This window comes from Zootoca vivipara, chromosome 15 (genome assembly GCF_963506605.1).
Source record: "Zootoca vivipara chromosome 15, rZooViv1.1, whole genome shotgun sequence".
Lineage (NCBI taxonomy): Eukaryota > Metazoa > Chordata > Lepidosauria > Squamata > Lacertidae > Zootoca > Zootoca vivipara.
In genome coordinates, this window is record NC_083290.1 from 35,432,430 (window position 1) to 35,459,595 (window position 27,166).

A 27,166-nucleotide genomic window follows, 5' to 3' on the forward strand; every position below is an offset into this window, starting at 1 on the left:
ATCGCACACATCCCTTTGAGGTGTGCAGAGCCTTGGAACTAAAATTTGTGAAGGGAACATTGCAGTCTGTATATTACTTGCTTTCCAGAATTATTGACACGGCGGTGGGATCCAGGCAAGGTGAGCTGTACCAAAGCAGACAACTCTCGGGTCATAAAATGCTTTATGGCCTTTGCTTGCTGTCTTGGGCCCTGTTCGGTCTCAAATTCCCTCCATGTTAATGGTGACTAATTCTTTTTTTTTTTTAAATGACATAGAGATGGTCCCGGATATCTGTCCCTGTGGAAATGACAGTTTGGACTGGTGATGGTATTGGGACCAGATTGCAAGCTTGGATTTACGCCTGCTATCCTAAATCTGGAGAAGGTGGAAAGTGCCGGAAAGAAAGCAAAAACCTGGCTTTTCACTCGGGCTTTTCTGCTGATGAGGACCCTGGTCTGTGCTCAAGCTGACTCACAAACTCACACGGAAACCATTAGTGTCTTGGAAACCAGAGGCGGAGGAGGAGAAGGAGAAGGAGAAGGAGAAGGAGAAGGAGAAGGAGAAGGAGGAGGAGAAGAAGAAGAAGAAGAAGAAGAAGAAGAAGAAGAAGAAGAAGAAGAAGAAGAAGAAGAAGAAGAAGAAGAAGAAGAAGAAGAAGAAGGTTGGAGAATGTGTCTACTCAAATTTGCCTTCCCTGCACTATGCTCATCATATGCTGCCACAGTGGTTGATAACCTTCCCAACCCCATTTACTGAGGAAATAACCATACTTTGCAACTAGATGCCATTTTGCCCGGATCCCTGCTCCTTGAGCTGTCCAACAAAGAAAAGAAAGCAAAACTTATTGGCTTCCTGACTTCCTATCCCTGCAACAACACCTCTCCAACCCCCCCCCCCCACCGCCACTGTACTATGAGAAGCTGCTTATTGCATGAATTGAAACTCTCCCCAGAGCTTGCAGGAGCGGAGAAGGTTTTAAGGACAGAAAGGAGAGACTATTTTTGCATGGTTATTGTGTTGTGTAGAGGCAGAGGTTTGGAGGAACCCGACACCACTCCATTCCCTCCCCCTTTCCCCCCCCTCCCCAGGAAAACCTTCCGTCTTCTGGTTCTGCTTCCTTGGCCTACCCTGAAACACCTCAGCCTGGCAGTGGGTAGAGGGGGCACTTCCCAGGCCGGTGGCATCCCTTTCACGGTCCTTTCGCAGTGGCATTTCATTGGCCAATCATGCACGCCATCTTGCACGCGACTGCCGAGATGAGAGCCGCTCCCCTGCCACTGCCTTCCTCCGACTGCAGGAAGGTGATGTCGCAGTCCGGTGTAAGTTGCCTGACTGCCGCGTGGAACCGATCTTTGAAGCTGGGTAAAAAGAGAGAGACAAAGACAAGGGGAGAAATTGAGAAGGGAAATCCACCTCTCTACATAAATCTGTCTGGGTTTTAGCAATGGACATGCACTGACTTCCAATTCTCGTTTTTCTCCACAGCAGGTTGCAGATTTATCATTGTTTTTTTAAATCCTCATGAAAATTCACCAGCATTTTAGTGCGCTTATATACTGATGAAACTTAAGAAATTAGAATATCGTCAAAAACTGCATTTATTTCAGTAATGTAACTTATATTTTTTTTAAATTTTAATTTTAATTTTTACAAATGCTTTCTTTTGGAAATTCCACAGTAATAAAACAAATAGTTACAATAATAGAAAAATAAACATCACTATTACATTTCATTAATTACATTCCATTTATAATTGACCCGCCCAACGACAAATAATTACAATTACAATAAATAAAGGCTTGACATATCTTGCTTTGCATGTGTCATGCATCTATCTCATATATTGGTTTCACCTTTTAAGTTGCATTACTGTACTGAAATAAATGAACTTTTCAACGATATTCTAATTTTCTGAGTTTCACCTGTATATGCAATTTTGCCAAATATACACATTTTGGCAAAGCACTGTAATCTAATATGATGCATTTTGTATGTATTTTTCACTAATGCATTCATACACCCGCTTTTATCTGCTCTATTGTACACATTACTTGGTTGGAGAACGGCACTGCAAATTTCGGACAAGAGAACATTTCCAAGGATGGCTAGGTTTCACTTCACATCATGTTTTGGAAAGGGCAAATTTGGTAAATTCACCTTAAAATACGAAATGTATCAAATCCCCTCCCAACTCTAATGAACATTGAGACCTTCTCCAGAGACCCGTCTCTAAATGTCCTCTGCCAAGCAGGCCTGATATCAGCACCTGACATACTAGGCCAGATACAAAGGCCTTGGTACTTCAGCAGAACCCACTGAAACTGGACCCAGTGGTATGTAAATGTAAATGTAAAGGGACCCCTGACCATTAGGTCCAGTCGTGACCGACTCTGGGGTTGCGCGCTCATCTCACATTATTGGCCGAGGGAGCCGGCATATAGCTTCCAGGTCATGTGGCCAGCATGACAAAGCCGCTTCTGGCAAACCAGAGCAGCACATGGAAACGCCGTTTACCTTCCCGCTGTAGCGGTTCCTATTTATCTACTTGTATTTTGACGTGCTTTCGAACTGCTAGGTTGGCAGGAGCTGGGACCAAGCAACGGGAGCTCACCCCGTCACAGGGATTCAAACCGCTGACCGTCTGATCAGCAAGCCCTAGGCTCAGTGGTTTAACCCACAGCGCCACCTGTGGGCTAAATAAACAAACAGAATGTTGCTAAATAAACAAAACAGAATAATAAATCAGCAATTTTGCATAGCTCATTGGGGATGGGGAGCCTGCATGGAATTAAGTTTTGCTTTTTCCCTTTGCAAATAGCATATAGCACTGTATAGGCGATAACATACGGCAGAGTTCTTCAACCTTGGGTCCTTACATGTCATTGGACTATAATTCCCATCATCCGGAGGGGGCTCGTGAGGGGGTGGTGGAAGAGGGTGGTTGAATATGATATGTATGTTTGGCGTTTTTATTTTTATTTTTTGTGGGGGGATGTGGGTTTTTCCCTTTTTTCTTTTTGTGGGGGGGGTACTCTTTTGTAAGGAAAGATAGTTGTCTGGACACCCTTCTCTGTCTTCCCTCATATCCGGGGGCCTACTGGTGGCAGAAGTGGGCTCTGGGGGGGAGGAAGGGGGAGGGGATAAAGGCAGCTATAAAATTGAACACCTTCGACTATTCGCCCTGCATGGGACTCTCTCGTGGCAGGAGGGGGCTCGTGGGGGGGGTGGAAGAGGGTGGTTGAATATGATATGTATGTCTTGTTTTTTATTGTAAAATTAATAAAAATTATTATATATGTGTGTGTGGTTATATATATATAAAGGTAAAGGTAAAGGGACCCCTGACCATTAGGTCCAGTCGTGACCGACTCTGGGGTTGCGCGCTCATCTCGCATTATTGGCCGAGGGAGCCGGCGTATAGCTTCCAGGTCTTGTGGCCAGCATGACAAAGCCGCTTCTGGCAAATCAGAGCAGCACATGGAAACACTGTTTACCTTCCCGCTGTAGCGGTTCCTATTTATCTACTTGCATTTTGACGTGCTTTCGAACTGCTAGGTTGGCAGGAGCTGGGACCAAGCAACGGGATTTTATATATACCGTGTTTCTCATATTATAAGACATGTCTTATATTTATTTTTTCCTCAAAAAAACACACTGTGGCTTATTTTCAAGGGATGTCTTATTTTTTTCCTCCTCCTCCTGCCGCGGCCGGCATTGCTGCTGCGCCTATCACTATGTCTTATTTTCGGGGTATGGCTTATATTCCTTGAATGCTTAAAAATCCTGCTATGGCTTATTTTATGGGTATGTCTTAAAATATGAGAAACAGGGTAAGCTGGCTGAGGCTGATGGGAACAGTAGTCTAACAACATCTGGGGACCCAACTTGAAAAAGGCTGACACAGGGAACTGCCTAAACTGAGTCACACCATTGGTCTATCTTGGCCAGAATTGTCTATATGCTAACTAACAGCAGTTCTCCAGGATGCTTCCAGACTGTTGCAGTTTTCAAGCGGGATCCAACCACACACCAGCAAATTCAGGTTGCACAATCAGGGTTGACTTACAGACTTACACAACAAATCCTCTTCCCTAAAGGTTGGACTTTTCGCGCTAGGGACATCAACATCTCCCACTTGGACTGCTGCAATGCGCTCTACGTGGGGCTACCTTTGAAGGTGACCCGGAAACTACAACTAATCCAGAATGTGGCAGCTAGATTGGTGACTGGGAGTGGCCACCGAGACCTCATAACACCGCTCCTGAAAGACCTACATTGGCTCCCAGTACGTTTCCGGGCACAATTCAAAGTGTTGGTGCTGACTTTTAAAGACCTAAATAGCCTCGGCCCAGTATACCTGAAGGAGCGTCTCCACCCCATCGTTCTGCCCGGACACTGAGGTCCAGCGCCAAGGGCCTTCTGGTGGTTCCCTCGCTGCAAGAAGCGAATTGACAGGGAAACAGGCAGAGGGCCTTCTTGGTAGTGGCACCCACCCTGCGGAATGCCCTCCCATCAGATGTCATCTAGAAGCCCTACCTAGAGATGTGAGGGATGGCAACATGGGGTCTTCTACATGCAAATCAGATGCTATGTTCTGTTTCCCATGCCCCCAACAAATCACAAGATAGAGATGTATATTCTATTAATCCAACCGGTCAGTTGACTAAAGTACTCGTTATGCAGACTGTTTCAACAATGCTGATATCTGGTGAGGGGCTGTGCCCCTTCTCCAACAGGGATTATTTCCAGGTTTCCAGTTTAGCTAAATTCAGCATTCAATGAACAGTGCCAAAAGCCGCCTCAGCTTGCGGACGTGCCCTTCATGGTGTGTCCAAGACCCCAGTTCATAGACTTAAGCTTCGGCCTGGACTCTGAACACAGACTCAGGGAGTTTCCTCTTCCAGCTATTGTCTCTTATCTCCTGCCTAGCAGCGTGAAGCTTGCTACCGGCACAGCACGGTGCTGCTTAATGAACAGCGATACTATTTTATGAGGCCAAATAATAAAAACATGGGCAAATGGCTCTACCACCCCACTGCCAGAGGTGCCATTGTCTGACGTCTATGGTGACCCCCTTCAAACCGACTGAACAAAAGCCAAACTAAATGTTATATACAGGTGTACCTTTTCTCTGCCTTCCACTTTTCTCCTGGGTCTCCCCTCTTCCCCAATCCATCTTTGCCGCCAAGAGGTCCAGCGTCAGGCATTAATTTGCAAAGGTAAACATACATCTGGAACCCCATGAAAGGGGAAGCAGCCGAGGGGAGTTGCAGCATAAAAACAGTAGGCGGGGGAAGAGTTAAGCGCTCTTTTCCTTCCTCACCTGCTCCCCAGGCAGGATTCTCTACTGAAACTGCTTTTCCTTAGAAAAAGCAACAACTGGAGTCTAAGTGACACATTTAGATGTAATATTCTATACCTATACCTTGGGGCCCTTCCAGAATTTTCTTAAATTGAGCATTAATCATGCTTTTTGCTTATGATGGTGCCGGGGCAGTTAAACGCATTGCTATTTTTCTAGAAAAAGAGTTGCTGGAATGCCTCCCTTATTCTCTTATAATGGCAATGGCACACATCTGAGAGGTGCCGGAACCAGGCAGAGGGCCTTCTAGGTAGTGGCACCCGCCCTGTGGAACACCCTCCCATCAGATGTTAAGGAAATAAACAACTATCTGACTTTTAGAAGACAGCCGAAGACAGCCCTGTTTAGGGAAGCTTTTAATGTTTGATGTTTTATCACTTTTTCGTTATTATTAATAATATTCTGTTGGGAGCCACCCAGAGTGGCTGGGGAAACCCAGCCAGATGGGCGGGGTATAAATAATATATTATTATTATCATCATTATTATCATTATCATTGTTACTGAGTTCTGGTGAGTTCAGGCTGGGGAAAAACCCCTTGTTACACGCCAATCTAGTTTTCAAAATTGTTTGCACCTGCAAACTTTTCTAGACAAACATACTGCTTTGTTTTCCATTCGGTGCATGTCTTGTAGCTTCCAGCTGAAATCCTGGAACTTTCATACAACGGGCAATGTGTGTGTTGTCCTGCTTTTGTTGTGCTAGAGAGAGCTCCTCCAGATGGCAACTAGGGGTGCATCACAGAACCACTAACAAAGTGGAATGATGATTGGATGGTCTGGTATAAATTCACTATTAATTCACAACTTTATTGCACCAACATCATGCAGCAGAATACACCCACAAACAAAACCAACGCCACCATTCTCGAGGGCCTCTGTATTGTTGCAGATGTTGAAGGGTTATCCCAATTTCTATATAGTCCAATTAATAACAATTATAAAAAGATGCAATTCCCAGCACTCTTAACAAACTGCAGCTCCCAGGGTCCTTTGGGGTGGGGTAGGGGTGGAATGTGTATTAAATGTACATTGTGGATGTCCCCAGAGCTGCTATTCCATTTCCACCTTCAAGCAGAACAGCAGTGGCTGTACGCTGCTAAATCACCAGCATCGAGAAGCATGTGGATAGTTAAAGCCTCATGATATACCAAAACTGTGTATGTAGGTCTCACCTGGGGTGGAGCTTGTAGACAGAGCCATCGACGCCCACTGTGATCTTCAACGTGTCCTCGCACCTGCTGTCTCTCATGCGATTAATGACACCAGCCAGCCCGGCTGAGCACATCTGTGCAGCCCTCGTAGAGACGCTCTCGCACGCCATACGGACAATGTCACAGTCTGTTACAGAGGGCAACAGCCCAAAGGATGTCAAGATGTTGTAAATCTGCTTGCGGTCACCGGGATCACTGGGAAAGACAAGTACAAGGGCTCTCACTACTGTCATCGTGGAAGGGGCTGGTGTGTTTCATTGCCCCGGGTCTCAATGGAAAATCGGAAGCAACCAACCTGTGTGCTTCATCTCATATAACTGATTTGCGCTTCATAAGACAGGGGAGGGGGGGATGTGGTGGCTGTGGACCAGGTGCTAATGCAATTTGTTTGCCTCCTAGCAGGAGAAGAGCAAGGGCTTGTGGGGCACAAGTTACAGCCACCGTAGTGGAGGTTGTTTTGAATATTACTCCATGGGATGTGTTTGACCATGCCGTGAGCCACTTGGATGTGGTATGCCTCTGAATGCCAGTGGCTGGGAATCCAAGGTGAGAAGAGCGCTGTTGTGCTTCCAGGCTTCCTGTAGGCATCTGGTTGGCCACTGTGAAAACAGGATGCTAGAATAGTTCAGACCAAAGAGCTGAACTATTTGCGCCAGATTGTAGTGGAATTCCTCAAAGGAAGTTTACATAGGAAGCTGCCTTACATTGAGTCAGGCTATGGGTCCTTGTTGCTTTGTATTGCTCTCTAGGTTTTCAAGCAGTTGTACCTGAAGATGCCAGGGATTAAACCTGGAACATTCTGCATGCAAAGCAGATGCTCGGCCATGAACAATGCCCCTTTCAAGGTAAAAGGTAAAGGTAATGGACCCCTGGACGGTTAAGTCCAGTCAAAGGCGACTATGGGGTTGCGACGTTCATCTTTCTTTCAGGCCGAGGGAGCTGGTGTTTGTCCACAGACAGATTTCCGGGTCATGTAGCCAGCATGACTAAACTGCTTCTGGCATGACGGAACACCGTGACGGAAACAAGAGTGCACAGAAACGGCGTTTACCTTCCCACCGCAGCAGTACCTATTTCTCTACTTGCACTGGCATGCTTTTGAACTGCTACGCTGGCAGGAGCTGGGACAGAGCAATGGGAGCTCACACTGTCACGTGGATTCAAACCGCCGACCTTCTGATCGGCAAGCTCAAGAGGCTCAGAGGTTTAGACCACAGCACCAAGAGAGCTCTGTTAGCAATTCTTCATCACTTGACAAAAGTCTGAGGTGGGGGAGGGGTATCATGGTATAGTTTCAAATTGGATTAGGGACTGCGTGTTGAGATTCTTGCATTGCAGGGGGTCAGATTAGATGACCCTCAGGGTCCCTTCCAACTCTACAATACTCTGATTCTATATTTAGGAATATAGGAAGCTGCCTGATACTGAATTAGGCCATTAGGCAGCGAGAAAGAGAAGCAGAAGGCCAGGAGGCTCCAGAGTGCAGAAGTGGGTCCCTCTCTGGGGGTGTGGGCTTTGGAAATGCCCTACAATGCCTAACCCTGACACCAACCCTGGGCAGGTAAAGAGAGAGAAAGAAAAGAAATACCTTAGAGAAACATACTACCTTTCAATTTGTGAGATAAAGCGAGTTTCAAAAGATCCTCTGGTTTTTAGCTTCTCTGTTGCTTCTCCATTGAAGAGCAAGTTTTCATTGACAAGTTTTAGCAGCACTAGCCGTACGATCTCTCCCATATACTTTCCTCCTATGATCTTCTCATACCTGGGGAAAGGGAGTTTAATCAGTATAGTAATATATGGAGAGCTATAGATATATATGTTATATATGTGGGTTGTGTGTGGGGTGTGTGTGTGTGTGAGAGAGAGAGAGAGAGAGAGAGAGAAGGAGAGAGAGAGAGAGAGAGGGGGGGGGGAGGAATATTAAATCACTGGTACATGTCGTTTGGGGGCAGGACTTGTTAGATGACATAATTGCAGCTTGTTTTAGCAAAACCCTCTCAGATATCAAGATTGATTGTTGAGCAATAGAGGCTATTTTCTCTGAGCTGCAGGAAAAACAACTACCTCTCCCTCTTTGCTGGACTCTGCACATTTTTCTCGCCAGCAAATATGTGCAGGAGAATATGAGTCAGCTGCATCTCAGAGGATCCCACATCTGTGACACATGCCTTACTCAGGTCTTTTGGGACGCTACAGAGACCAGAAAGAAACTCCATGGATGAAATGCAGTCACTATGCCTAGATTCAGATCATATTCCCACTGCTAGAGTTTCTCCACGCACACCAACCGATTCCCACATCTGCTTTTAAAATTAGTATGAACAGAGATCAGGTTCACCATAGGGAATATTCCCCCTGATTTCAAACCATCCATGAGCTGCGCTTGGCTGATAGGGCTAGGCCAGGCTTCCCCAACCTGCTGGTGCCTTCCAGATGTTTTGGATTCCAACCCCCATCCTCTCTGACCATGGGCTGTGAGAAAGCGATGAGAGATGGAGTCTGACAACATCTGGAGAGTACTAGGTTGGGGGTGCCTCAGCATTAATGACCGCTCAAAGGCATCCTCTCTGTCTCATCCACAATGAGAAGTGTGAAACTCAAGAAAGCAATAAACATTAATTTTATCAGTCATATTCCTTACAGCTGCTGACCGGGGTTAAGTGAGGTCTCATCCACCACACGATCATACTCCAAGAGGAACTCGTCCAGCTCCCCTGATGCTCCAAAGGCTCCCCATTCGGTATTTACACACATCCGACCTACATCCCCTTCCACAAGCTCTACATTTTGCATCTCTTCCATGTAGCAAGCGTTGCAACCTGTGCCTGATAGAATGGAAATGAAGGGAGAATTCACCACGTTCAGACAATGCATGAGAGTCATATAGGAAACTCTGGCACAACCTTCATATGCAATTGTTCTAACGGTTCTTACAGAGTGGCTGGGGAAACACTGTGAAATCACTTCAAAATTCTTAATGGGAAGCAAGTCATAAATAACACAACAACAACAACAACAACAACAATCTTTCTTGTTGTTCATGGAGGGTTTTCCAGCAGGAAAGACTTGGGGCCCAAACACACATAATGACTGACAGGTGACATCAGATGAGTTCACGTGACTGGCTAGCAAGTGGAGTTTGCTGGAAAGCTTAGGCTTCTCTATGGGGTGGCCTACTTCAAACATATATCACCGATTCTGAAAGAACTGCATTGGCTGACTATATGCTAGTGAACCTGCTTCAAGGTACAGAGACTTACAAAGCCTTATACTACCTGAGGTTGGGATACCTGAGACAATGCCTTGTCCATTTGTTAAGATCCACCAAGGAGACTTCCTTGGCTGTGCCATCCTTAACTGATCTCTACAATATGGCAACACAGTGGGTAGCCTTCTTAATGGTGCCACCCTGGTTTTCGAACTCCCCCCTGTGATATGGCTGGCATCTACTCTTCTAAGCTTTAGATGCCTGCTGAATTCCTGGTTCTTTGGCCAGGCTTTTAGTGGAATCTGATGCCAGTATTAGTGTTTTTAGTTGTCTGGCTGTGACCCACCTGCTTTTCTTTATGTGATAGTTAGACAGACAGGCAGATAGATAGGTGATTGATTGATTGATTGATTGATCAAAAGATAGAGTTCCTTTGAATTTAAACAGACAATAACCATATATCTAATGATCACCAATAATGCACCAGTGGGAAGCAGTGGCAGACCTACATTCTGGGGGGCCCGAAGCTTGAACTGTCATGAGCCCCCCTTCGCAACCAACAATGAGATCTGGGTAACCACTGTTATCCTCTTCAGTGGGGTTGTTCCATGGCAGATCACTGCACCTTTACAACATCTGTCAAACTTCGGGGTTGTGTGTGTGTGTGTGTGTGTGTGTGTATGTATATGTATAACAAAAAATTAGAGTCGTGCCACTCAGATTGGGTCAACTAGGTAGGCCCAGAATTCTTTAGGCAATGTGGACCAAAGTTGCTTCTGGGCCCCCTCAGGAATTAGGGCCCTTGAAGCTTAAGCTTCATTAGTTTTATAGTACATCTGTCTCTGGTGTGAAGACTGCTGAGAATGGTAACAGCCAATGCATTCATAGCTGCCAAGTATCCCGTATCCGCCGGGAAAACCCCTTTTTTCTTAGCGTTTCCCGGCGGTCTCCCGTTTAGCGAAAAATCCCGGTATTGTCCCTTAAATCGGGATACTTGGCAGCTATGAGTGGAGGCGAATGCAATTGTTAGCAACCCTAATTACCCGGCCATTTTTCTGGTGCCGCTTGCCCTTCTATGGGCACCAGAAAATGGCGGCGCCGGCGCCGGAAGTCGCTTCCACGCATGGCCGGAAGTTGCATGACGCGACTTCCGGTGGCGCTTTGCCCTTCTATGGGCATCAGAAAATGGCGGCGCCGGCGCCGGAAGTCGCTTTTACGTGTTTTCGGTCATGCGCGGAAGCGACTTCCGGCACTGGCGCCGCCATTTTCTGGTGCCCATAGAAGGGCGAAGCGCCACCGGAAGTCGCGTCACGCAACTTCCGGTCATGCGCGCGCTGCCGATCCCGGATATTTACGACCCGGACTTGGCAGGTATGAATGCATTGTTTCAGCTTTAGCCTGTCTGCTGATATCTAAGGCCATTATCAGCTTTGTTGCTGGCATCTGTCTGCCAAACTGCTGCGTTAGCAGTGTGCATGGAGGTCCTGGGCTGGCCAGATGACAAGTCACCCCCCCCCCCCGGCCTTGCTGATGTAGTCCAAAGGAAAGCAGAGCAATCTATTTGATACCAGTTTGGCTGCAGGAGCTGCCAGAAGGAGGCATTTGCCATCCAACCATCTTAGGGACTCCACTCTGGATTTGTGAAGGGCTTACACCTTTGCCTTTTCTTCTCCTGAAGATATTCCCACAAGACAGCGGAGGTTTAGGATCAGAGTTTTCATTCTCCTAGATGGGCTGCCTTACCAGGTTGACTGAGTCCCACCTGCCCCTCACTTTCCTCTACAGCATGTACAGCAACCGCCTTCTTGACCATTGGGCCAACTATTGATCTTGTCCACTCAATCTGCCGGAGCCTGTTTTCACATGCAGGGCAAGTCCCTAACTCATCGAGACACATTGGCTACCCTCACCTGGCTTAGCTGGCAAGTCAAATCTGTTTCTCGGGGTGTGGTCCCTGTCGCATTCTGACAGCTTCTAGGAGCCACAGGTGAGAGCTGAGTGCAGGGTGGGGACCAAAGGTGGATGAAGTACCCCAGAAGGAGCATGACATGTCCCCCACCAGTGTTAGAAACAATGGCTTTCACAAGAGACACAGCAGATGCTTTGCATACAGATGGTCCCAGGTTAAACCCCAGCATCTTCAGTTGAAAGGATCAGGTAGCAAGTGATGAGGAAGACCCTCTGCTTAAGACCTTGGTGAGCAGCTACCAGTAATAGTACACAATACTGGGCTACATTGTGCAAATTGGCTGACCTGTATAAGGCAGCTTCCTGCGTCCCACAGAAAGCTATCCTATATAATAAAATGCAAGTGTCTCTGCGTCCAGTATTCCCTGTGTCCCTGGGTTTGCGCTACTGCGCATGTGCCCCACCGACACAGGGATTGGACGCAGAGAGTTGACGCACACACGCACACTCTCCCCACCCCCCCACCCCTCTGCCTACCGTTTCCCTTGCAGTCCTCAGAAGAATCACAGCCTTCTCCTGGGCGCCCGCTGGCCAGCTGGGCTCAGCAGAGCGCCCCGACGAAGCAGCGGCCGTGGGAGGGGCCAGCCGCCCCCCCCAACCGCCCGCGCCGCCAAAAAAGGCTGAATGTTCTAGCGCCCATTTATTAAACGGGCTGAATGACACTAGTATCCAATAAATAGAAATAAGGATTAAAGCTTCAGTTTGAAGTTGATTGTGCCCAGGTGCATATTAAGAAGGAGAGGTGACCTACCCACTATCATGCCAACTTCACACTGGTGATCCTCATAGTAGCAGGATATCATCGTTGCCACTGTGTCATTGACCATTGCGACTACGTCCATCTCAAAGTCCTACAAAGGGGTGGAAAGAAGCACCACAATCAAAGGCTGTTCTGGAGAAGAAACCCAACTAAGAGAAGCACAGATGGCACAGGTAAAAAGGTAAAGGACCCCTGGACGGTTAAGTCCAGTCAAAGGTGACTATGGGGTTGCAGTGCTCATCTCACTTTTCTGGCCGAGGGAGCTGGCATTGGTCCACAAACAGCTTTCCAGGTCATGTGGCCAGCAGGACTAAACTGCTTCTGTCTGGCACAACAGAACACCAGAGCGCATGGAAATGCTGTTTACCTTTCTGCCACAGCGGTAACTATCTACTTGCACTGGTGTGCTTTCGAACTGCTAGCTTGGCAGGAGCTGGGACAGAGCAACAGGAGCTCACCCCGTCATGGGGATTTGAACTGCCGACCTTTCAATCGGCAAGCCCAAGAAGCTCAGTGGTTTAGACCACAGCACCACTCGCGTCCCCAACAGATGCAACAACCCTCCACCATGGAATACTATAGTGCCATAATACTCTTGTGAAACTGGAAGTAAGGTGTGTGGATTAAACACATGAAAGGAAGGAAGGGTGGCTGTGCACACTGCAGCACATGATGCGGCTGAGACTCCAGGCACTTGCCATTGCATCTTGCCCAGAAGTATTGATACATGCAAATTTGTATAGGAACATAGGAAGCTGCTTTTGGGGTCCATCAAGCTCAATATTGTCAACACTGACAGACAGCAGCTCTCCAGGATTTCAAGCCAGGGGGAGGGGGGACTTTCTCTCTCAGTCTTACTTGGAGATGTCAGATATTGAACCTGATGTTCTACCACTGAGCCATGGCCCTTCCCCAAATCTGTGAATCCTTTAAGGACAAGTGGTGACCGTTTTGCACACATCCAAATGATGCATGACTGCCAATGCACAGGATCTTTTGTACCCAGAAGAGGTTAGAACAGGGGCAGGGCAAAACAGGGGCAGAACGGGGCAGAACAGGGTAGGGTAGGCTTTTGCAGACTCTACTGACACACCCAGGGGCCAGGAATGGAAACCCTGCGCAAAATGGTTGCCACCTGTACCTGACAACAACTTTGGCTAGGGGCTTCTCCACACTTAACTTTTGCCCTGCTCATTCCACGTACAGGCCTGCGCTTTGCCAGTCCATGTCTGAGTGCTCTTCTTTTTGCCCCAGAGCTTTCCCTGCAAAAACCTACTCTCTACAACAAACAGCAATTCAGGTTTTCGGCAGATTGCCATCAGCTCTGATTCAGCTGTAAAGAGCGGGTTTTTGCAGAGCAGGCTCCGGAGCAAAAAAGAATGAGTTTTCGGACACAGAACTTTAAAGCATGGATCGTGCTGAGAAAGTATGGAGGAAATGTAAGTCTGGAATAAGCCCAAAGTTAAAAGAAGCAGATAAGATGTGATGGGAAAGACCCTGTGCCAGAGACTCTATTGAAATACTGCCAGTCACTGCGTGAAATACTGAGCTAGAAGATGGATGGACAGACAGACTGACCTGGTATAAGGGAGATTATTACAGTCTTACGAAGCAACTGAGGAGAATTAATGAACTGAACAGCAAAACACAGTTTTCATCTCACCCCTCGCCGTTTGATAGCATCTCTCAGAAGCCCAACTACGTTGTTCCCTTCAGCTCCTGACGCTTTGAAGCCTTTAGTCCAGTTCAATAAGATCCCCTGCAGACCGAGAGGTTTAAAGGATCAGAAGAAACATCCTGAAATAAGCAAAATCTCTTTGGCTAAAACTATCCCTGCATTGGGTCAATGTGATGTAATCATCATCATCATCATCATCATTATCATCATTAACTGATGTGTGGAAAGCAAGGGAGCAACAGAATAACAACTGGAGCAATGGACAGGTATGGAAAAGCACCCTTCCAGAATCTGGAATGATTGTACATGACTATCAGTGTCACGTGTGACATCTTTCTGCATGATGTTTCTGCTATAAATTCTGGAAAGTTGTTGGTTTGCTGTGCATTTGGAAAGTGCTGCCTGGGCCTGATGGGAGTTGTAGTATTCCCCCTTCCTGGAGGTGCTATATTGTTATATTACTTACATTCATCAGGCCATTTATACATGGTTCAGTGGCTCAAATGAACAACTCATGCAGAAAGAGAGAGCATTGAGAAGCGAGCCCCCTTCCCTCATTGCGAGAAGTGAGGTTACAGGGAACCAAACAGAGGGCCTTCTCGGTAGTGGCACCCGTCCTGTGGAACGCCCTCTCAGCAGATGTCAAGGCAATAAGTAATTAGTTTACTTTTAGAAGACAACTGAAGGCGGCCCTGTTTAGGGAAGTTTTTAATGTTTAATGCTGTACTGTTTTAATATTCGGTTGGAAGTCGCCCAGAGTGGCTGGGGAAACCCAGCCAGATGGGCGGGGTATAAATAAATTATTATTATTATTATTATTATTATTATTATTATTATTATTATTCCCACCTTGTCGAGGTCTTCGTGTCGAACAGGGAAGGAAAACGTGAAGCCCAGAGGTAGTTTTTTGTGTTTCATCTGATGTTTGTCTAGGAAGTCGGAGATGCATTCTGAGATGTAATCAAAGAGCTGGGGAAGAAAGACACAAACACACAAAAAAGTCCATTGCTGTTTGGGGGGAAAGGAAGGGAAAACGTTCAGCAACTTTCCACAAGCATTTCTGGAGGAACGTGGAGGGATGGATGAATCTGTCAATTTTGCTCACTCTGCAACATGTCTTTGATGCAATAACAGTGTGTAAGTGCTGGGTTTATACTGTTCACACATAATACTGCTTTATTAGCTGTTCTGTGAGGCTTCCCCAATGTCATTGCACAGCTGTCCCCTGGAGGGGCACTCTTGTGTTATAGTGCAACAAAAATGGGAAAGCACAGAACCTGGAACGTTTGTGGTATAAAAAGTAACATGATTTCACCGGGAAAATATGAGGCATGCATTGATTGGAAGCGAAGCAATATGTCTGCCCCCTCTCTTCATAGCTGCCAAGTCTCCCGTTTTTCACGGGAAACCCCCGTATTTTAAACCGTTTCCCGCTGGCAGCCCGGATTGGAAAAAATCCCGCAAATCCCCCGGATTTCCTACCTGCCAGGGAGGCTCCATTTTGGGTCCTGGCGCTGCCCGATTTCCGGTGCCCAGACATGGGTAGCACGGCACTGGAAGTCGCGTAGAAGCGACTTCTGGTGCCGCACTGCTGCTGATCCCGCATTTTTCAGCGGGAGACTTGGAAGCTATGCCTCTCTTCCACCTGTGTGTGCCTTGTATCATCCCCAAATCTCCTCTGGAGGGACAGATTTAGAGGGCACGCAGAGGGAGGAGAGAGGGTGATAATTGTGTTGCACAAGGAGAAATCCTTGTTCCAGTGGAATGACCTGCTCAGCGCTACATTGACTCCAACATTTTATGTCTAACCATTTTTCTCGTGGCATAAGCATTCATGGACTAGAGCCCACTTCATCAGATGCAAATGGAGTCAACTGAGATTGTCTTGCAATGCAAGATCTCAGTTTGGGTTTAGACAAAGAGTATGTCAATTGTCCTGGACAATTGGAGACTTCTGTGGAAGGTTATGAATTGAGAGTGAGAGCCATTATTTGAAAGGATTTGAACTCAGGTCCAGGCCAGGTCCAACATTTTGCCCTGTGGACTACATTGCCTCTGAGTCTGATGCATAGCTGCCAAGTTTTCCCTTTTCTCGCGAGGAAGCCTATTCAGCATAAGGGAAATTCCCTTTAAAAAAGGGATAACTTGGCAGCTATGGTCTGATGATGTAGCCTCCCTCCTTCCCAAGGGCAAGCCTCCTCCCATTCCTGAACACCTGCAAGTCATGATGCAATACGTAACCTGGTTGATTTCACCTGCTCATCTGACTCACCATTTCAGCTGTTCCTGTCATGGCATCCTCCGGTATGGAATACATCTGGTGCTTCGTCTTCACATTCCATTGTTTTTCTTCACCTTCACCCACTTTCACCAGCATGACTCGGAAATTGGTGCCCCCGAGATCCAAAGACAGAAAATCTCCCACCTCTGCAATCCCAGAGTGTGACATGTCAGTTTAGTCTTTGGTGAACCAGGTTGCCTTTTACACAGGTCCTAGAAGAACCCAGCTCAACTGCAGGATTGTAATTAAGAGGTAGGGTGATTCATGTCAACACCTATGGTGATAGGGTGCTTGCCTGACTTCTATTTCCTAAAGGCAAGTGTGTAATAAAAAGCTGAGGGAATCGCCACATATGACCAGTGGTGGACGGCTGGGGACCATTGGAATTGGTAGGACAGAATGGGCACCTGGGCCGTTGCATAGATGAATATGGTGTGAGCTTTGATCCTAAGAAGGTGGAAGCTATTTCAGGAATTAGCCCATCAGAATCCATTGTCGAGTTGAAAAGCTTATTGGGCATGGTACAGTGTTGAGGCAGATTTCTACCAAAACTGGCAAACATACTACCCTGCTTAAATGAATAGAGGAGCATACCAGCCAAGCTCAAACCCCTTTTTGTGGAATGAGAAAGACTCCCACTCAAAGGGCTTAGTCCTTTGTGGAAACTGAACTGTCATTCCTGCTGAGATGAGACAAGATGTCCAAGTAAAACTCTGTGAAGGGTACCAGGACACCATCAAATAGAGAGAGAGAGTGCAAGACTATGACTGTCTACACATTGTCAGCTTAAATGTTTTTCTGCTGTATTTCAAACCATATTCATAAATCATTGTACACATCAGTATGATTTGTACACATCAGTCACCCGCTGTCTGTCCACATCAGTGGGCAGAAGGGTGTGTGTGGATGTGCTTATGGAATCAAATCAGATTGTAGCTAGTTTGGTGAGAAATGCAGCAAACCACAGCGATTCTCAAGAAACTATGGGATAGATATGGATTGCGGTTAACATTATGTGTACACAGCTTCACAAACCAACAATGGAAGTACAATGGGTGAATAGTAAATGGGAGTGTGTACACAGCACTCAGGAAGAGTGCCTATATAACCTTGATTCCTAAGAGCTGGTTAAGAACTATCAACCTATATCTTTGTTGAATAACTATTATAAACTTTTTGCAGATATATTAGTTAATAGATTGAAAGCTGTATCAAAAGAGGAAATCCATCAAGATCAGGACAGATTTTTGCCAGGAAGACAAACGAAAGATAATATTAGAAAAATAATTGATGTAACAGAATTTTTAAAAGGGAGAAATGAAAAACAAGCAACCTTAATGTTTTGAGACAGAGAAAGCATTTGATAATGTCTCCTGGGACTTTATGTTTAAAGTTTTGGAATACATGAGTTGTAGAAAAGAGTTGTAGAAAAGTTTTGGAATACATGAGTAGTAGAAAAGAGTGAAGGCAATATATACAGAACAATCAGCAAAATTGATAGTAAATAATGTATTGACTGACAACTGTAAAATAACTAAAGGAACTAGACAAGGCTGCCCGCTGTCACCTTTATTGTTTATATTAGTTTAAGAAGTTTTGATGTAATAAGATGTAATCAAGAAATTAAAGGAATAAGGGTGGGACAGAGACCATATAAATTAAAAGCATTTGCAGACAATGTGGTGATATCTGGAGAAGAACCAATAGAGTCAATTCTGAAAGCACTAGAAGAGATTAAAAAATTGAGAAATAGCAGGTCTTAAAATTAATAAAGATAAATAAGCTCCTGGTTAAAAATATGAATGATGAGAGTAAAAATAAACTACAAAATATATCAGAGCTAAAAACTGAAAAGAAGGCTAAATATTTAGGTGTATGGTTAACAGCAAAGAATATAAATTTGTATAATTATAACTATTTGAAAACTTGAGAGGATATTAAAAGAAATTTGCAAATATGGGGTAGAATGAAACTTTCATTGTTGGGTAAAGTGTAAACCATAAACATGAATGTATTACCAAGAATGTTATTTTTGTTTCAATCAATACTGGTGATTGGCAAGACCGATTGTTTCAACAAATGGCAAAAAGATATTTCTAAATATATCTGGCAAGGGAAAAAACTAAGAATAAAATATAAAATACTGATAGATGCAAAAGAGAGAGGTTTCTCCCTGCCGGATATGAGATTATATTATGAAGCATCTTTTCTGTGCTGGTTGAAGGAATGGTTGTTATTGAAGAATCACATATTTTAGATTTGGAAGGTCATGATAATATTTTGGCATGCTTATTTGTGGTGTGAAAAGATGAAAGTACATAAAGGTTTCACCAACCATATAATAAGGGAAAAAATTGTATAGAATATGGGATAAATATAACATTTATTGGATACTAAAACACTACTTTGGCTTTCACCTTTGGAAACCATAGTTGTGAAAAAGAAAAATATGATGGAAAGTTGGGGAATTTATAGAAATTTGCTAAGAGAGGAGGGTGGAGAATTAAAATTAAAAGAGTTTAAGGATTTATCAGGGATGTTAACAACATGGTTACAATATCATCATTTGAATGAAGTATTTAAAAAGGATATGAAGCAGGAGTTTGGGGAACAACTATCACAACTAGAGAGAGATCTGTTAAACTGTAATGTTAAAGTGATATCTAAGATGCATAAGATGTTATTGGAATAGGAGACAAAGAACAAACAAGTGAAATCTTCAGTGTTACAATGGGCAATAAATATTGATCATAACATAGAATAAGGGTAAAGCTTACTGGGAAATGTCATACTGTATAACGAATTGAAAAAGACGTTTAAGATAACATTTGTAGAAAAACCCAGCAGCTTTTCTTTTGGGAATTATGGGATCAGAACTACCAAAACAGTATAGAAATTTATGTATGGAACCACAACTGCAAGAAAGTTATTTTTCTAAGTACTGTATCTAGAAATAGCACACATGATTGATCTTACAAATTCTACCACCATCAGTTGTTTAAAGACTGTATTTGTCAGACAGGGGCATCTTGATGAACTTGTAACAAATAATGCCCCACAACTTGCAGAGAAGGAGTTTTCCCAGTTCACAAAGAAATATAATTTTAGCCACATTGCCAACACTACCTACAAGCCAATGGGGAGGCACAAAGAGCAATCCAAACCACAAAGCAGAGCCTGAAAAAAGAAGATCCATTTTAAGCGAGTGATAGAACAACTGCAATTAATGCAACCAACAGCCCAGCATAGTTGTTAATGGGTCAACAACAAAGAACTAGTTCTGAACCTGGAAACAGACCTGTATCCCCAGTGGTCTGATCTGAAGGAAGTCCATGTAGCAGATAAAAAGGCAGAAAGGCCTATATAAGTTACAGTTTGATAAACACTACGGGGTCAAAGCATTACTAAAACTACATCCTGGTTCACAGGTGAGAATAAAACTTGACAATCAGAGGTGATGGTCAGAACCAGGGGCAGGGGCACTATTTGACACCACAATCTGATGCTGTAATGACCAGCAGCGGCACATTTAGAAGGAGCAGAAGACACTTGAAACTTGTGCCAGAATCATATCCAGCCATACAGTCAACAAGTTTAAGGACAGAGCTAGCAGGAGAACAAAGCTTCAACAGGCCAAGATCCTGAAACATCAGCAGATGCCATCCATGGAAAGTGACCTCCAGAGGCAGACGGATCAGGAAATGCACAATACAGAGACTAATCATTCTTTAGAGAGAAATAGCAACCAATTACAGAGCAGAATAATCCCCAGGTGCTATTGGAGCTGATTGATAGTCTACTCATCACCTCAGAGTACAAAAGTTATTTAGGGTTGTTCATGCAGCTCGTTGTTTCACTCAGTTATTTGTAAATGTGGTGAAATGGGATCTTGAAAGGGCAGGCTATGGCATGGGAAGTGAAACTAGATTAGGACTAAAGCACAAATAAGTTCTGCATTAGTGAGTTTATTAGGCCTACTGTATAGTCACTTTTATACCATAAAAGAGTTACTGTTAATCTACTGCAGTCTCTGACATTCATTAAACGGGCCAGCAACCTATAATTAGAACAGCTCAATTATAGTAAACATTGGATCAGAGTCAGGGGCCAGAGCATAAGAGTTCAGAAGACATACTAGCAGAAGTGGTTCACTGGATGGGGTGGAGCCATAACGCTAGCTTCCCAGTAAGTGGGTCACTGTTGCTTCCTGGAAGGAGAAGGGATGAAGAAGCAGTAAGGTCAGTGCAGCGGAAATGCACCAACAGTGCCAATTCAGGGCCCCTGCCAATGCATTTGCACCATGCCAACCTCCTTGCCACCTCTCCTCTCCCCCATTCCATCCTGGTAAGCAACAGTGACTCACCTGCCAAGAAGCCCTGTTTGGTGAGCTGCTTCTGGACAAAAGCATGGTAGTGGGGAACATCTGGCCATTTAGATGCTGTTGGAGTACAACTCCCATTATCCCTGGCCACTGCTCATGTTTCCCATTGCCTGGATGATGAGAGTTGAGTTGAGCAACTTCTAGAGGGCCACAGGTTACCTACCCCATGGTAGTATCCTCGACTTCAGCAGGTGGGTTGGTTGTAGGTCAGACCTCCTGAGCTACACCAAAAATGACACGGCCACCATTGTTGCTTACCTGATCCCTCAGGGGTAGAGCGTACATAAGTGGGCAGCATCTTCACAGAGGCTTCCTCATGTGTCTCCAGCTTCAGGCCCCGGTCCATCTCCTTCTGCATCCGATGCATCACCTTCTTCAGATCCTGTTCCTGTAGCCGGAATTCTGAGAGGATCTGCTCCACCTACATGAGAAGACACACAAGCAAATGTCCAAGAAGATGGGTACAGTATAGCATGTGTCAACAGAGTCACTTAAAGGATGCAGGTGGAGTCTGCATTGCCACCACTTCATGTTGTAACGATTCCTTCAACTCTTGTCCTATATTAAATTCCTTCATTTGCTATTTACGTAGAAAACAGTAGGTCAGCATTTCTGATCTGAAAAGGGTGCCACTTCTCAGACTCGAGACAGCTTTTTATCTGCCCTAGGCATAGTCCACAGGACAGTCAAGGGGCAGCAACTCCTATACTCCAAGAGATTGTGGTCTTGAACTTCCATGTTTTGTTCACTCATTTTATCATTTGCTGGGAATCCCAGTCAACTGCATTGCTAGCCTTTTCCATTCCAGTGCTTTCTCTGTCATCCTCCCAACTTTTTTAGACCTGATTTGTAGTTATTTTTTCCCTATGCTAAACAGGAACTGCAACACCAACATGTCTAGTGTGGAGTAGCATAGCTGACAATTCCATCAAGGATTTTCAAGGCCATTGTGTCTTTAATTAATACAGACCCTCCAAGTGTCCCTATTTTCCAGTGACAGTCCTGGATTTACAGAAGCTGTCTCAGTTTCTGAACTGATCCCGAAATGTCCCGCTTTTCCTTAGGACGTCCCTATTTTCATCAGAGAAATGTTGGAGAGTATGGAGTTATGCAACCCCTGAGCCAAGGAGATAAGTAACAACCTTTAGAAGACATTGGAAGGCAGCCCTGTATAGGGAAGTTTTTGAATGTTTAATGTTTTGTTATGTTTTTATATATGTTGAAAGCTGCCCAGAGTGGCTGGGGCAACCCAGTCAGATGGACAGGGTATAAAATTATTTTTATTATTATTATGGAATAGGATGTCCCTATTTTCATCGGAGAAATGTTGGAGGGTATGTTAGTAGCTTCCTCCTTGCAACTTCTGCGCCATTGTATTACTTCTTGTTTAGCAACATAGCAGCATCACTTCATTCCAGCTTAATTATTCAGTGCCTGTCCCTGAACTTAGATGGATCCGATGTCTGACCTGATGCAACCAGCTCTAGGTTGGAGTGATGTGTGTGTTAATTACCAGGAATTACTCAGACCCACCTCCTGCTCTGAAGATGAATGCCTCTGAATAACAGTTGTTAGGAATAGCAGGAGGGGAAAGTGCTTAAATTCTGCTTGTGGGCTCCCCATAGACATCTGGTTGGCCACAGTGAGAGAAGGATGCCTAGACTAGGTGGGCACCTGGCCTGATCTAGCAAGGCTTTTTATATTCTTAACATCAGCTGTAGAGCACTTGCTTTGCACAAAAAAGGCTCCAAATCCCTGGCATCTCCAGGTCACACTGGGAAAACACCCTGCCTGAAACTTTGGGAAACCATAGTGAGCAAGATGTTTCACATGTTCTTAGTGGGATATCACTGTAATAATGAAATGACTGGTAATAATGACAACACACATGCATTATTGAAGATAATGTGCTTCACCTACAGTTAAGAATGTACAAGCATGTTTTTTAAAATCTCTCTTCCTTGCCTCCATATGCTCTCTTACATTATGCACAAGTATAATTGCTGCCAAACAGGAGAGTTTAGAAAGAGTAAGTCAGCACTTCATCAATGAGGGAGGAAGAAACACCAGGAAAACGCTGACCTCACATACTCTCCACACACAACTCCGACAACCACTACTTGAAAATGTGGCTTTAAATCATTGCCCCACATTTTTTCAGTCTAAATCCGAGTTCTATATCTATGGAATGCTCAGAAGATCAGTGCCTAAATTAGCAGCCCAAGGACCTTGGGTTTTCTATTTTTAGCTTTTGGTTAGATGCCAGGTCTAAAAAGGGCAATTTAATTGATCGGCTCACTTGCTAAAAACTGGTGCAACTGGAACTAAATATAGTACAAACTCTAAATATTGACATTAGTTTTGGTATATTTTTTTTTGTAGCCAAGTGGCCTGGGATGGGATTGAGACTACAATTGGGCAACATAGCATGCAACCTTTCATCACCTCTGTGACGGGGCCATCCAAAACGCTGTGTAAAGGGAAATGCTTTCACAATCACATCCAGTCCTTGGCATCGTAATTCCATTAATATTAGTGACACTTGCCAGCTGCTGCATATTCTAATTCAGAATGATACATTTCCCTGAGAGAATTCTGCCTTTCTTTCAGAAGGAGTACACTGACGCAAAAGAGCCGAGACAAGGCAGAATATAAGAAGAACTTTGTTGGGTTGGACCAAAGGTCCGTCTTAGAATGTTACATCAACAAACAGAATGTTAGTTTCCAACAGTGAGTAGCCAGCCATCCTCGAGAAACTCACCTCAATCCATGGAAGCCACTGTTGCCAACCAGAGCACTGCTAACCTCCCGCCCTGTTGACCTGTGTTGTATGCTATGCATGCATGCCTTCAGGTTGAGTCCTGCCAGATTTGGCTTTTGCCCTATCCCTCAAAGTGTGTTTAGTATGACTTGTGCTGGTATGCCCAAAGCTCAGTGTAAAAGGTAAAGGTAAAGGGACCCCTCTCACTTTACTGGCCGAGGGAGCCGGTGTACAGCTTCTGGGTCATGTAGCCAGTATGACAAAGCTGGTAAACGAGAGCAGCGCATGGAAACACCGTTTACCTTCCTGTCAGAGCGGTACCTATTTCATAGCTGCCAAGTTCTCCCTTTTTTAAAGGGAAATTCCATTATGCTGAATAGGCTTCCTCGCGAGAAAAGGGAAAACTTGGCAGCTATGACCTATTTATCTACTTGCACTTTGACGTGCTTTCGAACTGCTAGGTTGGCAGGAGCAGGGACCGAACAACGGGGGCTCACCCCGTTGCGGGGATTCGAACCACCAACCTTCTGATCTGTACACCCTAGGCCACCCATGTCCATTGCATCAGTGTAGTCCATTGCATTCACATAACGGGGTTTGCATAGACTGATGCACCTGATGAAAATCAGGACACACCAGCTAAGAATTGTGAATGCCTTCCGTCTGCCTATCTACCTTATTTGCCTTCTTCTCTGGGTTGATTGAGACAAAAATGTTGAATGATGTATTAAGATCCTGTGTCAATGTCAATGTGAAATCCCTGCTTGGTCCTCAGTTTTGCTTAAGAGCTCACCATCTTCCTCTGTGTTCCAAACTGGATAGTTGAAATTGAAACGAGATTGGCACATATGTTTCCAAAGCTGGGCCACATCTGAACTATACATTTAAAACAGTATCGTGCCATTTTAAACGGTCATGGATTCCCCCCAAGAATCATGGGAACCATAGTTTGTTGAGAAATCTGATCTCTCTTAGGAGATTCCCATTCTCCTCATGGAGCTACATTTTCCAGAGTAGTTTAGAAATCAATCCCTCTTCACAGACAACTCTGAGAATAGAAACTCTGTGAGGTGAATAGATGTCTCCTAAGAACTCTCAGCACCATTAAGAAACTACAGCTCCCAGAATTCTTTGGGGGAAGCCATACCTGTTTAAAGTGGTAATCATAGTGATTTAAATACATGGGGTGGTCATAGTCAACAACATCTGGAGGATTAGAGGTTCCCCAGTACTTTTCTCAAGAGTTATGCACACTAACCATAATGAATTATTATTATTATTATTATTATTATTATTATTATTATTATTATTATTATTCACTCTGACCTTAAGAGTCACAACAGTGACCACAGTGAACCACCATGGTATTTCTTCTTGAAATGAAAGACAGTATATAAACAATTTTAATAATATTAATAATCAATGCATCTGCTTTTATTCGTCATTGAATTAAGCTGTAAAAATCCGCTCCCCATTTTAAAAATGTCAAGGAAAAGAGGTTTCTGTGCCACCTCTGAAGTACTTCCCCCAGCCACGCATCCTGTCTCTGATGGAGATCAGTTCAGAATGCCATGAAACAGGGAAGGGAAGGCATGCCTGAAATATACTCACATTCAAACTTCATTTCTGGTCAGTTGCAAGCTTCCACTCTGCCCGTTTCTTGCTACAGGGACCAAATAACCACTTTAAAAAACAGAATCGATGGATGCTTCCAGACAAGTGTTTATCACGGGATGCATGTTCTGCATGCATGCGAAATATTCACAATATCCACACAGCAGCCCTGGCATCAAAACACTAGTCCATATTTTACCTCATTTAATCTGAATTTAGTCTTTCTTAGGGGAATCCAATAAGTTTGCAAATGTCCCATTTGCAATATCTGAATGGTGGCTCATAAGACTCTGTGCTGATAGCACATTCACTGGCCTTGCAATCTCATTTATTTCTATAGTGTTGGTGGTGCAGCCTGACTGGGTATTGTGCATTGTTCCTATGGCACTAACCTGGGGATGTGCCTGAATAATTCAGCTACCACCTTAGAGAGACACCCTGTGTGTTGCCGTTATTTATTCTGGTTTTAGCAGATATTCCAAACCCACCCACCCCCAAATTAACTCCCTTTTTGCCAATGAACCACAGAGAAACATGCAACGAATTAGCAGCCGAATCAAGACACGAGAGGCAAGAAGTTTGCGTTTTGCAAGGAAGAGAGGGCCATACTCTAGACAAACTGGAGTTTTATATAGAATCCAGAAATCTTAAGATTCAGAGAAGCAGTTGAAAACACACACACAGCAATCTACCTAGCAATCACTTTCAAAACAGAGCAGAAGAGGTCTAAGCAGAGAGTTCTGCGCAGCTCTTACCAGTTGCAAGCTGTCAAACACTTCCTTCATCATTGACAACCGCGAACCCTCCAAACTGTCCATTGATTCCGGGCTTGCTCTGCGGAAACCCGTTTGCTGCCTGTCTGCTCTCGGCCACCTGGTCTGAAGCGGACAAGACTGACCCGAGTCTCTTGTCTCTTTTTTTGTTGTGTGTTTGCTTAAGCTCAAGGCTGAGCGTTGTTGATATTGAGGGCAACGTTTCCAATCCGAAAAGATTAAAGGTTCACCAGCGGAGGAAATAGGTCCAGCAACTCTGCCCGGCAGAGAAAAATGAAGGCCGGTGATCAGCAACACTAGAAAAAATGATGCAAACTGTAGAAGGGCTTTCCAAGCGCCTCAGCCTTTATTCGTCTCGGGAATTCTGGATGGCTTCAGTTGTGTCTTCTAAAAGACACAAGAAGGATACACGTCAGGCCCTACGGCATGCTAGTAACCTGCGGGCGTTCTCAGAGACATGCAATAGCACAAGAGCAGGGGTAGCTCACCTGCAGCAGCCCAGCAGCCTTCACTTAGCCCGGGGGTCCCCAAACTAAGGCCCGGAGGCCGGATGCAGCCCAATCACCTTCTAAATCCGGCCCGCGGACGGCCCGGGAATCAGCATGTTTTTTACACAAGTAGAATGTGTCCTTTTATTTAAAATGCATCTCTGGGTTATTTGTGGGGCATAGGAATTGGTTCATGTTTTTTCCCCAAAATATAGTTCGGCCCCCCCCACAAGGTCTGAGGGACAGTGGACCGGCCCCCTGCTGAAAAAGTTTGCTGACCCAAGATCTAGCCCCAATAGAGATTTTGTGGGGGCTCCCCAGCCCCCCCAAAAGTGTCTTTTTTTTAAAAAAAAATGCTGCCATGAATCTCTCAATGTGATGCTATGGTGCAAAAAGGTTTTATTGTAGGTCCCTCAAGGCCCCCATTCCCCCCTTTAAAAAATACAAATGGATTACTTATTTATTAAAATAATAAATAATAAATAATATTATTCTTTGGACTACTCCCAAGGGTGCCATGCCCTGCTATGGTTCTGTGATGCCAAAAGATTATTTGTGGCCCTTCAAAAGCATCCCACCCCACACATTTGTGCTTTTGGACAATTGAAGTCCCCCCTATGGCACCCTCATAGGTACACCACTGTAATGCCAAACATTTTTTGTGGTTTCCCCAAGGCCCCCAAATCTGTCCATCATT

General features: G+C 44.8%; 1 protein-coding gene across 3 annotated transcripts; it reads right to left on the bottom strand.

Annotated features, from left to right (window-relative positions):
* Positions 1 to 1,085: 1,085 nt before the first annotated feature.
* On the bottom strand, positions 1,086 to 26,357 carry GCK (glucokinase). Of its 3 annotated transcripts, XM_035139075.2 has the most exons (11): positions 25,964 to 26,357; positions 25,206 to 25,257; positions 21,092 to 21,254; positions 16,444 to 16,598; positions 15,021 to 15,140; positions 14,157 to 14,252; positions 12,485 to 12,584; positions 9,199 to 9,382; positions 8,164 to 8,319; positions 6,519 to 6,752; positions 1,086 to 1,340 (listed from the first exon to the last, which is right to left on the bottom strand). In XM_035139075.2, the coding sequence occupies exons 3-11, from the start codon at positions 21,198 to 21,200 to the stop codon at positions 1,196 to 1,198; spliced, it is 1,299 nt and encodes a 432-aa protein (XP_034994966.1). In that variant the 5' UTR covers positions 21,201 to 21,254; positions 25,206 to 25,257; positions 25,964 to 26,357; the 3' UTR covers positions 1,086 to 1,195. The 3 variants fall into 3 exon arrangements, with proteins under 3 accessions (XP_034994966.1, XP_034994965.1, XP_034994967.1); XM_035139074.2 differs by lacking the exon at positions 25,206 to 25,257; XM_035139076.2 differs by lacking the exons at positions 25,206 to 25,257; positions 25,964 to 26,357 and adding an exon at positions 24,270 to 24,354.
* Positions 26,358 to 27,166: the final 809 nt, after the last annotated feature.

Bases quoted from the DNA above. Each gene is read 5' to 3' on its own strand.
- GCK (XM_035139074.2), bottom strand. From the start codon at position 26,026: ATGGACAGTTTGGAGGGTTCGCGGTTGTCAATGATGAAGGAAGTGTTT. The intron at 8,320-9,198 runs GTAAGGAATATG...CCCTTTCCCCAG, and splicing joins CTTAACCCCGGTCAGCAGCT to GTATGAGAAGATCATAGGAG. The intron at 6,753-8,163 runs GTAGTATGTTTC...TGTCTTTCCCAG, and splicing joins TTTATCTCACAAATTGAAAG to TGATCCCGGTGACCGCAAGC.